Here is a 13823-nt window from a genome sequence, read left to right on the forward strand (position 1 = left end):
ACCATTGATGTCTGTGCTTTAATCTCACACGAGTTTCTTATTTCTTTGAATACCCCTTCATAAAGATCCTCTGTCTGCCTCTCTATCCATGCCTCTGTCCTCCTATTCATCCTTCAGGTCTTATCCTATATATCTTTTTGGCAGAAAACTTTCCTGACTCCCTGGTACGTTAAGTCCCTATGCTATCTCGTGCCATATAAACCTTATACTTTTTCTCCATTAAAATTTATTATACCACTCTTGTTTGTTTGAAGCTCATCTTCTCTAACAGAATGTATATTTCCTTGGGGCAGAAACAATGTCTGTCTTGTTCACGACTTTATTTTTTTGTCTATCTCATTACCAACATGAGTTCTTTAAAAAATACATTTGTTGACTTGAACTGATTTATGATTATATGCCCGGGGTCTAGTATTGGCTTTGGCATGTAGTTAGTCTCAATAAAGGTTTTATAATTCATCATTTTCATAAAATCCTAGAATCAGTGTTGAGAAGAACTTAAAACCACCTGCTTCAATCACCCAACCTAACTGATGCTTAAATAATCTCTATAACATTTGTACCAAATATAATTCTCTGATAACAGGGAGTCACTGCATCCTTCAGCAGATCATTCCAGGTTTGGTCATAAATGTGTACCAGAAAGATCCATTTTACATTGAGTTAAAAGCTGGGATCCTTGTAACTTCCCCCTTCCTACTAGATTGGGATTGGTCCATTTTATTAATATTAATGGGATTGATTATCTTTTCTGCAAGACAGCCTTTTAGATATCTGCAGCAAGTCATTTTTGCTTCAATTTAACTTTCTTTTACTATTTATCATAGTAAAACACTTTCTCAAGAAAAACTGCAGTTTCTCAACATCCCTCCTGGAGTGTGATGCTCAAACACGGATCCAATCATCCAGGTGTACTCTAACCCATCTAGGGTAGGACAGTAGGCCTGCCACTGCCCTTTCCATTCATAGCATCCTTCTAATAATGTTATCATGGCAGATCTAGATTTTGGAGAACATAAGTCTTATACAATAGCTGTTTTATTTAAAAAATAAATTCAAAATTAGATGTGAAACCAAGTGTGTATTTAGAATGAGAAAATGTGGTCACTTGGAAGGTGCAGAATCCTGGAACCTTAAGCTTCACTGGCTTCAGGTAAATCAACCTCTAAATGTCCCTAAGATCTCAGTAATTTCCTTGGTAGGAATATGTCATTAATTCCTTCTATTTTTGTTCCAATTATAACTCACAATCTTTCCACCCTCAGTATGCACAGCAGGGTGATCAAACACAGACTGGAGCTTCACTGCCTGGATTCAAATCCTGGCTCGCACTTCACACAGTCTCTACAGGTATCACATGAACTAACACATTGAAAACCCTGGCACACACAAGGAATATCTGTCTTTCTTATCTACTTTCTTAACAGGCATTAGTAAATCGTTCTGTCTACTCTTCTTTCTGTCTACTCTTTTTTCTGCTACTCTTTTCTGTCTACTCTTTTTTCTGCTAAAGAGGGTAGGGTTACGCTCCATGTATTTAAGTTTCTAGTGTGTTGTGTTTTGTTATTTAATAGTAAACCACTTTCTTGGCCTGAATTTCCCTGAGGGATTTTCATTCACTGCCCTCAAGTGACACTACCAAGCCCTCCATGCATGTTAGAAAACAGAAGATGTTTTCTAACCACCTTCTGTAACAGAAGCATGAATCAAAGAGTTGCCAAAAGGAACCAGAAAATAAAAGTCACATTAGTCTCCTCTTAGCTTTACCTGGCAATCTCAACCCAACTTCCTCCCACTGACATTCAGAATCACCTTTATCATATACCTTTCTAGAAAGTCACATTTTTAGTCTGCTCAAAGTTAAAGCACATCATTTTTTTTCTGACTCTAAAGTTAATACATGATCATTGTAGAGAATTTAGAAAAGAAACTAGATGCCTAAAATACATCATCAGTAACTTAGAGATCCAGAGGTAAGCTCTTCTAATACCTGGGCATATTTCCTTGCTACATTATTATTATTATTATTATTATTATTATTATTATTATTATTTTGAGGCAGAGTCTTGCTCTGTTGCCCAGGCTGGAGTGCAGTGGTGCGCGATCTTGATCTTGGCTCACTGCAAGCTCCACCTCCCGGGTTCACGCCATTCACCCGCCTCAGCCTCCCGAGTAGCTGGGACTACAGGCGCCTGCCACCACGCTCGGCTAACTTTCTGTATTTTTAGTAGAGATGGGGTTTCACCGTGTTAGCCAGGATGGTCTCGATCTCCTGACCTCGTGATCCGCCCGCCTCAGCCTCCCAAAGTGCTGGGATTACAGGCGTGAGCCACCGCGCCCGGCCATTATTATTATTATTACTGAGACAGAATCTTGCTCTGTCCCCTAGGCTGGAGTGCAGTGGCGCGACCTCGGTTCACTGCAATTTCTGCCTCCTGGGTTCAAACGATTCTCCTACCTCATCCTCCCGAATAGCTCGGACTATAGGCACACACCACGGCGCCCAGCTAATTTTTGTATTTTTAGTAGAACCTGGGCTTCACCATATTGGCCAGGCTGGTCTTAAACTGCTGACCTTGTGATCCATCCACCTCGGCCTCCCAAAGTGCTGGGATTACAGGTGTGAGCCACTGCACCTGGCCTATTTTTATTTATCTCTTTAAATTATGAAGATCATGCCATCCATTCCATCAGAAACCTTTTATTTATTAACATTATATCAAATAATTTTTACATATTATTGGAAATTCTTTATAAACATCAGTACCAGTTTAATATTATGTTGTATTAATGCAATATAATTCACTTAGTCTTCACATGTGAAAAATTAAAATCCTCACTTTTTTTGATATAATACGTTATACTTTTTAAAAACAGTGCTATGTGTACTTAAAGCCTTGTCCAACTTTTCACTGCAATCTCCTCTCCTTTTTATGATGTGAATTAATAAGGATGAAATTACTATTTTAAAGGATATATTTTCTTTAAAAGAATGTATATGGAGCCCCAAACGTAAACTTGACATATACAGACACCAAAGAAATATAGAGATTTATAAATACAAATTAATTAAAGCTCACATTTCCTTACTATCTGAAAATTAATTAATAATCATGAATTTAATGTCCTGCATATGTTAAAATTCTAAACATATATGTATACATGGTATCATAACTGTCTAATTTCCATATTTGCAGTTTTCATTAGATTTTCTATGCTTCCTCTTCTTTATTCTCCCTTCACTCCATCCCTCCTGATCCCCTCTCCCACATATCACATCCATGATGTTTCCCCCAACTGACCCCACTTTTTCCACTGCCTTCCTACCTCGAAGGTGCAGTTTGCTCTCCGTGCTTTGCAGAAGGACGGAACTCACAGAGTCCAGATTGTCATAGCTGTTACAGCCCAGAGGCCCAGTGCGTGTCTCTGTGACCTGCAGTAGATATCAAATAAGATAGGTGTGAGACAGCAGTCCTTGTCTAGGACATACCCCAAAGAGTCATGCCCCAGCAGAGCAAAGCCAGCAGAAAAGGCCTCCTGGTTTGAGTCAATGGTCACTTTCTGAGCTCCGTGCTTGTGTCTGGGACCAAGCACAGCTGTCACTGAGTAGACAGGTAAGGAGGGTGGTCAAGCACACAGAGTGCATGCCTGTTCCTACCACTGGTTCTCACTTCACACGGTGGCTGCAAGTAGACATGAACTTATAAGTTGACACACTATATTTCAAAAGCATTGGCTTTGGAATCAGAAAAAATAGTGTTAAATCCTGCCTAGGCCATGTATTTACCCTGGGACCTAGGGAAGCCAATTAACTTCTCTAAGTATCTGCAAATCAAAGCTAGTAAATCTCTTCCAGAGAGGTTGTGAGACCAGGTACGATGGGTCTAAACGCCTGGCACATGGCATGTGTTCCATATTGGGTACCTTATTACAAAATGGCTCTATAAGTTATAATGAGTACATATACACTATTATTAGGCAAGAACAAGAAAACGATGCCCATTTTCCTAAAGAAGTTTTAGCAAGAAGCACTGTGCTGCCACAGGAGAAAATGACCCAATCCTGTGGATGTGCATTTCCAAAACATTGTCTTAGAAAGACTTGAGGTAGTGGGTAAGAGAGGAACAGCTATTCAAAAAGATAACCTTGAACTAAGAATGGCTTAGTATGAAAAGAAGCCTCTTCATTTATTTAGCCTTTGCTTCCCATTATTTAGGGTTGTTTTGAAGTTTGCATTCAGCTATAAAAACACAGCATCCATTGTAGGGAACAATGACTTGGAGGCAGCTACATGCACCTTCTCTGCCCTTTTCCAGCTGTGAAACCTTGGATCAGTAACTTTCTCTTTCTAAGCCTCAACTTCCCCATCTATAAAATGTTAGTAATGCTATTAGTCACCAAAATAGGGTCAAGAGATTATATTTTTGAAGGGTTTAGCACTTCGGGTGCAGTCATATTTAGTAAATGGGGAATAATTAGGTTTTGTATTTTTCGTTTTGTTTTACAAATAATTTATTTTTATATACAAAATAATAACATATTTATTATTGAGAGAGAGTTAAACTTACCAATTTATTTTCCTAAAGATACCTCTGCTGGGGAGAACGGTGAATGGGCAAAACTTCTACACCCGGGTTAGTGGCTGGTCTTAAACAGACCCAGGCCAGCTGCAGTGGCTCATGACTGTAATCCCAGCACTTTGGGAGGCCGAAGTGGGTGGATTACAAGGTCAAGAGATCGAGACCATCCTGGCCAACATGGTGAAACCCCATCTCTACTAAAAATACAAAAATTAGCTGGGCGTGGTGGCGTACACCTGTAGTCCCAGCTATTTGGGAGGCTGAGACAGAAGAATCACTTGAAACCGGGAATTGGAGGTTGCAGTGAGCCGAGATCGCGCCATTGCACTCCAGCCTAGGTAACAGAGCGAGTCTCCATCTCAAAAAGACAACAACGACAACAAAAACAGACCCAATAGTGAGACAAGTTTTAGACAGCTCGGTCTTGAGGTAGTGGCAAGAAATGCATGAAAAATCCAAGGGCCAAATTAAGTGCAGAAGACAGTGCCTACCATAAGAAATGGTTTCTTGAGTGGCCTCTGCAATTTCTCTGAGAAATTCCTCCTATGGAGGCAGACTGCACTTCTAGGATACACAAAAGAGGATTATCTTCTAACAGAGCTTCAATATCTCAATTCCGCATCCCATCCAGCGGAGAGAGAACCATTCGGTGATAATGAAAACCAGGCCTCTGCGGCACTCTGACTCCGATGGCTTCATAAAGATCCGTCTCTCTGCGCTGAGTTCCCTAACAACATAATCTCCCAAATATAGGCGATTCTTTTCGGATAAACCGGCCCTTTGTTTGTCAGTCTGATTTATTTCTGTCCTTACTACCTCCCTCCTCAGTAACTCTCTCCCTCCCACACTTTTCTCTCTCCTTAGTCAATTTCTGACTCATCGGCCAGCCTTGGCAGGGTAAGACCCCTTGGCCTTATCCTCACCCTTTTTCCCTACAGATATCTTGGAAAGTCTTAATATAAGGCTAGGTCTGCATTTTCTTTAGAAGAAATTAGAGTAAAGACTGAGATGTGAAATGCAGGCATAATCTGGTTAAAGAACACTTGAGATGGAAACATCTGCACTGAAACCCTCAGAAGAGCAAACATTTTATGTCGAGGATGTCCTCCCACATTCTCTTTATAGAGGCTGTCTGAATTTGTTGTGTTTAAAATGGAATCTTGTTAAAGTTCCTGTGCTCTAAGCACTGAATTGAAAGTCCAGGGCTGCTTTTCTCAATGTGACCATTTAATTTTTAATTAGCTAAAATGGAATAAACTTAAACAATGAACTCCTTGGTAGCCATATTTTAGGTGTTCAATAACCCCAGGTGACTAGTGGCTACTATCTCGGCTAGCACAGATACAGGGCCTTTCCACCATCTTAGAAGGTACTACTGGACGGTGCTGGTGTAGACGAGCCTAGATCAGCAAACCACAGAGTGCCTGTTTCGGTAAATATAGTCATATTGGAATACAGCCATGCCCATTTGTTTTTATATCATCTATGACTGCTTTTATGCTACAACAGCAGAGGTGAGTAATAGCAACACAGGCCATACAGCCCACCATGCCTAAAATAATTATTGTTTGGTTTTGTACAGAAAACTTTTGCTGACCGCTGGTCTTGAGAGCAGAGTTCTAGTCCCTGTTAAGATATTCTCTAACTGCGTAGCCCTCAGAAAAAGGCTTTAAACCTTTAGCCTCAGTTTTCCCATCTGTAAAATGGTGAGTGGGGAGGAAAGAATAAAAAACATAGATGTTTAAAATATTGCTGAGCTAGGCATCAGTAATCTAATCGCTGCTATCTCTGAGACCTCGGGAAAATCATTTACCTCTTCGTAGTCTCTGTTTCTTCTCTAGAAAGGGGATCTGATAATCTCCATACAGAAGACTGAATGAGAGAACTGTTGATAGTTATGCCATGACTATAGCCAGAATACTCTAGCAAATCAGTACATATGGCCACTGGAATGACAGTGCACACTGATATTAATTACAGGGTATGTGACAATATCAGTCAAAGCAGCTGGCAGAGGGCATCACGAGCTACATGGTTATGAACCCAGAAATTACATCTGTCCATCCACTCTCAGAATGCCTGCATTGCAGTGCTGTTGTATTGAGAACCTGTCACCCAAATCCACCCCGAAGCTGTACCTTGATTGCTCCAGTTGATATCTGGATCTCATGAAGCCTCCTCATGGTGCCATCACGGTCAACAAAGTAGGATGATGCAAGCTGGTGCAGAGCTTCAACACTTTGAGTGGCATTCCCTGACTTCCTGTCGAGGCGACTTTTGTCCATATACATGGTCAAAGCCTCCTCCCCTGGATGGGAAAGAAAAATAGATAAGAAGGTTTGTCGCTCTTTCATGTGAGAGGACAGGTATGGGACCTGGATGCTGAAAACAGCCTTAAATCTCCAACCAATGTGGCCCACATTTCCTTCTGCCTCTAAAAATCAAAGGCACAATGAAAATAAACTGTCTAGAGGTGGCTGTAAACACCAGGCTTCATTAGGACAAGGATCATTAAAAAAACCCCCAACAACAAAGTCCAGCCCCTAATAATTGACTTCATGCTTCTCACCAGCATCATCTTATAACAAAACCCTCTTCCCCTCTTTCAAGAAAGTTCAGTCTCTTCTATACAATGGCACATGTGGCATAGACATTCTCTTCTCATTCTTTTCTCCTCCTCCTTTGTCTCCTCATTATCACGCAGTTCCTCCTTTTCCTCTACTCTCCCGTCTCTCCTTCCTTCATTTCTTTCTCCTTTCCTTTTTCTCTTTCCCCTCCCCCTGATCTTTTCTTAATAGATAAATGAATGGTGGATAGCTAGAAAGATAGATATTTGGATGGAAGCAAATGGATGAATGACAGACATGTTTAAATAAATGTAGATGCAAATATAAAAATTTATACATTTTCTTCTATGAAGTTTTTCTTAGACACGCACACATAGATCAGTAACACTGCTAAACTATGATGACTTTTAATTTGGATAAAGAACTGTTTCTCCAGAACTCCAGAAAGGAAGCTCCAGGGAGCTGCCTCTGCTCTCTATCAACTTTGTGAACAAGGGCATGTTTCTTTTTTCTTTTTTTTTTTTCATTCTAAGATGCTTTATTTGGTAAACAGTTGAAAACCTGAAGCTACGTTATCAGAAACTGGTGCAAACTTTTTTTTTAAGTTCTGGGGTACATGTGCAGGATGTGCAGTTTTGTTACATAGGTAAACAAACGTGTGCCATGGTGGTTTGCTGCACCTATAAACCCATCACCTAAGTGTTAAACCCAGCATGCATTAGCTATTTTTCCTAACGCTCCCCCACCCTAACCCTCTGACAGGACCCAGTGTGTGTTGTTGCCCTCCCTGTGTCCATGTGTTCTCATCGTTCAGCTCTAAGTGAGAACATGTGGTGTTTTGTTCTCTGTTCCTGCCTTAGATTGGTGAGGATAATGGCTTCCAGCTCCATACATGTCCCTGCAAAGGATATGATCTCATTCTTTTTTTGGGCTGCATAGTATTCCATGGTATATATGTACCACATTTTCTTTATCCAGTCTATCATTGATGGGCATTTGAGTTGATTCTATGTCTTTGCTATTGTGAATAGTGCTGCAATGAACATATGTGTGCATGCATCTTTGTAATAGAATGATTTATATTCCTTTTGATATATGCTCAGTAATGGGATTGTTGGGACAAATGGTATTTCTCATTCTAGATCTCTGAGGAATCACCACACTCTCTTCTACAATGGTTGAACTAATTTACATTCCCACCAACAGTGTAAAAATGTTTGTTCAATTGATTTGTCCTTTTTTTCTCAAGTGATTTCTCCTTTTTGTCTTTTTCAGTGTAGCTGCAAGAAAATTTAAAAGGAGCTTATGTGACTCACACCTGGGGTGACATCATATATCTATTGGCTAGTGCTGGTCTAGGGATACAGAGTCATAGGAGATCATTTTAATATACCAGGTGAATAGCCAAGGTAGGGGAGTGTACAGAATGCAACGCAGACCAGAGAAAGGGTGGGCACCTGCATCCTGTAGATAATGTGGACCACAAGGCCTGGATGATCTGGGCACTCCAGCTATAACTTTTGCTGCTCTCTGTGTTTGCTCTACCCTGTACAAATGTGCCCCATTTCCCCTCGTTGTTAGGACTTCTATTTTTCTGTTTTTCTCCCGGCTAACTTATAGTCATCCTTCAGGTATCACCGAAGACATCACTTCTGGGATGCCTTCCCTTAGTCCTTCACTCCTTACCTGAACTAGATTAATAACTCTCAGGTTTTACAGGCCAAGGCTTGAGTTGAGTTCATGGTAAAGCACTTGCGTTTGCAGTTTCCCCAGAAGCTTTACTGTTATGTAGTAATACATGATTGTCTATCCTTTGGCCCCCACAGCAACCTGAATAGATTTGGCTTAAAACTGATGCTATATCCAATTAGACTTTGAGTTCCGGGGGCCATAGGAAGTGGAGCAGGGGAAGAAGGACTCCACCCAATTCATCTTTCTAATGTTCCAATGCTTATCCTAGGGTCTGATGAAGAATAGATGTTCAGTTATCAGTTGATGGATAAGTAGATAGATAGATAGATGAGTGGATGGGTGTATAGATGAACAGACAGCTGAGTGGAAAGGCAAAAGTTAAACAAGTGAATATGCTAAGAGTTTGAGCCACGAGGCAGAGGAAATAAATGTTCCATGTGTCAGCTCAGGCTCTCTTAGGGGCCTGTGAAGAAGGTGAAACAAGCCTGGTTCCCTCTGGACTGAGAACTGGCAGAAGCAAACCTTTAGATCAAGAGGGGTTAATGGGCTTCTTGCTGCATTATTAAGGCTTAATTTCTTGTTTATTAAGAGAATGTTCTGTTTAGAATTGCTTTCCCCCTTGGGCATTCCTGCAAGTTGCCTTTTCACCCTACATAGGCCTTTTCTGAGTTTTTCTGTTCTCCAGGAGACTTCGCCTCACTCTGCAGCACCTTGTCTCAGAGGTGAAGAAAAGGGGACTGTCAAAGGGAATGAGGAAGAGTGGAAGCTGATCCTATTACTCTTTGAGTCAATAGGAGATTTTGCTCCCAGATAGGAGATGAGGTGTCTGGACTTTAGCCCTCTGGGACATAACTCTTCCTTTCCTTCTGAGCCCCTGGGATTTTATTCTCAGCCTTCCTCTTAGTAAAGGGGACTTCTCCCAAAATGCAGGGAGGGAAATAATGAATATACAAATAAACAAAAAAGATGAGCCCTCATGTATAAAAAGACATCCATGCAATACACATGCTCATATACATGTGCAAGTTCACATACACACACACACACATACATGTTGCAACCATATATGTGAGTGATGTGTACACGTGTGTGCAATGTGCATGAATACATGCTCATGTATAAATTAACTTATATCTAAGCAGGAATAGGCTTTGTGAACATCTGTCTATATAGGTAGGCATTTGTGCACATCTGTTTACACAGATGTACTTCCATGCACACATAGTCATACATCCAAGCTTAATCACACATGTCACACAGGCACCCAGTCTCCAAGGTGGTTCCTTCAGCCCCAAGATATGGTCATCAGGGGGACTAAGGAAAATTTCTATGCTTGTTTTCTTGTGTGTTTTTCCCTTCACCCCCCTTCATAAGAGTATTCACATGATGTATTTTATTAGTTTAACAGATTTCACCAAAAACCTGGAGATCCCATGGAAATCTCTTATTTGTTGGCCCTCCCATCACCTCTGCTTCTCCATTCCCATAGCCTTCCCTTCCTCTTTCCTCTTCCTAAAGAGCGAAACAAACACATTTATTTGTCTCATAGGTGACAGGTTAAGAAGCATCTTTTAGTATTTGATTATCCCCTTGTGAACTTACCTGACACGTCAAAGAGTTTATCAAAGCATTTTTTCTCAATGAACACAGTGGTCTTAGAAAAAAAGTTATAGTGAATAAAATTATTTGCACCTCCTTGTTTATAGATAAAGAAATTTATATTCAGACAGAAAAGTGAATTTCTCAGTGTCTCCTACTCATCTAGTGAGTAGCAGAATTGGGTCTTAATCTGGATTCCCAAGTTTCTTAGCCCCATTAAGTAATAACAATAATAGTAAGAACAAGAATAGTAACATAGCAACAATTTGTTAAGTGTCAGACAGTGTGCTAAGCACTTTCAATAGATAATTTTATTTAATTTTTGCAATATGCATGAAGGACTATTATTGTAACTATTTACGAAAGAGGAAACTGAGGCTTAGAGGATCGAGTTACTTGCCAAGGTGACTGTGATGGTTAATACTGAGTGTCAACTTCATTGGATTGAAGGATGCAAAGTATTGTTCCTGGGTGTGTCTGTGAGGGTGTTGCCAAAGGAGATTAACATTTGAGTCAGTGGACTGGGAAAGGCAGACCCACCCATAATCTGTGTGGGTACAATCTAATCAGCTGCCACCGTGGCTAGAACGAAAGCAGGCAGAATGTGAAAAGACTAGACTGGCTTAGCCTCCCAGGCTACATCTTTTTCCCCTGCTGGATGTTTCCTCTCCTTGAACATCGGACTCCAGGTTCTTCAGCTTTGGGACTCGGACTTGCTTCCTTGCTCCTCAGCTTGCAGATGACCTATTATGGGACCTTGTGATTGTGTGAGTCAATATTCCTGAATAAATTCCCTTTATATATACATCTATCCTATTAGTTCTGTCGCTCTAGAGAACCCTGACTAATACAGTGACACTAAGCTGGTGAACAGCCAGAGGCAGGACTAGAAGCCAGGTGATCAAACTCTAGAGCCTGCTCTTTCATTCCCTACAACTTCCCACCTCCTTTCTCTCATACTGCAGAGGAGGCTCTTAAAAAACATGTTTTCCATAAGTGAATGAATGAAGTGATGATGTAGGAAGAGCTTTGCATCATTTATGGCACATAGTGTTCAACCAACAGTAAACCTCTTTGCCTTCCCTCTCTCTACTCCTCCACACTGAGGGCTGAGGGAACATTTAGGGCCTGCTGTCCAACACCAGATCTCAATCCAAAGCTTTGCATATTTTAAAATGTTGTGTTGTAAAAATAGGAGATGAACAAGGCTCTGTGAATAATTCACCACCTTGCCTCAGAGAAATTAAAAATATATTTCATTGAGGAAGAAAGGTCTTGGTTACTTGGGGTTTCCAGGAACTCAGACATGAAAGAGCACAGCTTTTAATGGAAGAATTGAATTGGTCTCAATGCCTTTTTTCCCCCCAAGTGAAATGGAGGGGGGGATGTCCAAAGAAAAGAGCTTAGGTTAATGCTACACTTAATGTAGAAATGAATTCATTTTTACTTTACAACAGAATAGAATTTATACTAATGATTTAATATTCAAAGTCCTACTTAATATCTAACTGGCAACAGACAGCTAACACATGCTGGTTGGTTGGTTGGTGGAGTGGGTATTGGGTTGGTGGGGAAGTGAGTTGGTTAAAGAGATGACTGACAGCCAGGCGCGGTGGCTCACACCTGTAATCCCAGCACTCTGGGAGGCCGAGACGGGTGGATCACAAGGTCAGGAGATCGAGACCATCCTGTCTAACACGGTGAAACCCCGTCTCTACTAAAAAAAAAATACAAAAAATTAGCCGGGCATGGTGGTGGGGGCCTGTAGTCCCAGCTGCTTGGCAGGCTGAGGCAGGAGAATGGCGTGAACCCAGGAGGCGGAGCTTGCAGTGAGCCGAGATCGCGCCACTACTGCACTCCAGCCTGGGTGACAAAGCGAGACTCTGTCTCAAAAAAAAAAAAAAAGAGATGACTGACATTGGATCAAAAACAGAATGCAGGCTTTGTGCATGGAAAACAGTTAAAAACTTAGCTTTATCACTTACTAGCTGTACTTCTTCTGGGTCTCAGCTTCCTTATTTATAAAATGGACGTAATATGACATCATGTGCAGTTTTGAGGGCTAAAGACAATGTACAATGTCTGCTATATGGCAAATAACTGTTAAGTAGTGGATAATATTATTGTCGGAATGAATAAATTTGCCTAACCAATCTCTCCACCACATTCCCCACATTATGAATCGGGTCTTCCTACATTGTATGCTGAGCCTAGAAAGCTCTGCCACCTCCCTTTACTTAACCAGCTCCTGGTGAACAAAACTGTCACTTCCTCCAGGAAGTCTGTATTGACCACTCCAGTTGGTAGTGCTCAACATGTCTCTGAAGGAGAAGATCCCCTGTTATAATTATACCTCAGTCCACCCTGTCTGTATCAATATGCCAATCTCTCCTAGTGGGCATGGGCCATACCTAAATGCAGCCGGCGACTTTGTGAGTATGTGGCACAGTGCTCTATCACTAAAGGGGCTTCCTCAAAGTTCAGTGAATCCAGTCACTGTGGCAAAACTGGTGCCTAAGGGATTGCTCATAATATTAAATGATGCATTCAGGCAAGATCCACAAGCGTCTAAAGGCACTAGTCTGTACTATTTTCCATTCATTGTCTTTGCATTTATTTCCTCTCCTTATCCAGCCCTCTTACCCTTGATCACTCAAAAACTGACTGGCCCTGATGGGGAGGGATAGGTAAGGCTGAGCGGGGTGGAACAATTAATCTGCTTTCCTATTAACCTACTCTAAGCCCACAGGAGTTACAAATGATAGCCTCTTTGTAAAATGATAACCTCGATTTATCAGTCTCTAAAGTAGACTTAAATAAACAAAGCATATTCCCTAAACAATATCTGAAATTTAATTATTTTCCCAGATTAGACCAAAGGAACTGAGAAAATGATCAGATTAGGCATTTCTAACAAGTGGAGCCAATTCCAAGGTTAAGCCATATTTTCAGAAAATTTAGTAAACTCTCAAATTACACTGTCCCATAGAACTGAATCACCTCCTCGGATATGATCACAACAGCCAAGACAATTGGGCTTACCTGGCTATAAATGCTTTTGTGTGATGTAGAATGGCAGAGAAGCTAAGAAGGCTTTGCTGTTAAGACATCCCACTCTCCCTTCCATCCCAAATCCAAAGTCATGAGAAGGCTCTGGCCCAGTGGCTGCTGACCTACCTCCCAATGTGGCTGAGATGAGCAGGTGGGTGCCGTACTTTTTGATGATGGTATCGATGAACTGCTGAGTGGTGGGTCTCCTGCCAAGCAGGCGGATGCTCCTTTGAAACTCCGGCATGAGGGGCACTGGATGGCGGACCAGATCTCTCCTCTCGATGGCTGTGTTCCTCACCTTCCAACGGGCAAATTCCCTGGGCAGGAGAAATGA

General features: G+C 41.3%; 1 protein-coding gene across 1 annotated transcript in view; it reads right to left on the bottom strand.

The window, feature by feature from the left end:
* The window catches only part of BRINP1 (BMP/retinoic acid inducible neural specific 1), a 198886-nt gene that overhangs the window by 64558 nt on the left and 120505 nt on the right, over nucleotides 1-13823 (bottom strand). The window contains exons 3-5 of the mRNA XM_009244809.4: nucleotides 13616-13806; nucleotides 6719-6888; nucleotides 3328-3433 (exon numbers count right to left, since the gene is read on the bottom strand). Of these exons, the coding sequence (XP_009243084.1) occupies nucleotides 3328-3433; nucleotides 6719-6888; nucleotides 13616-13806 (467 nt within the window). The remainder of the gene's footprint in view (nucleotides 1-3327; nucleotides 3434-6718; nucleotides 6889-13615; nucleotides 13807-13823) is intronic.

The sequence above is a fragment of the Pongo abelii genome, chromosome 13 (assembly GCF_028885655.2).
Source record: "Pongo abelii isolate AG06213 chromosome 13, NHGRI_mPonAbe1-v2.0_pri, whole genome shotgun sequence".
In the NCBI taxonomy this organism is placed as follows: Eukaryota; Metazoa; Chordata; class Mammalia; order Primates; family Hominidae; genus Pongo; species Pongo abelii.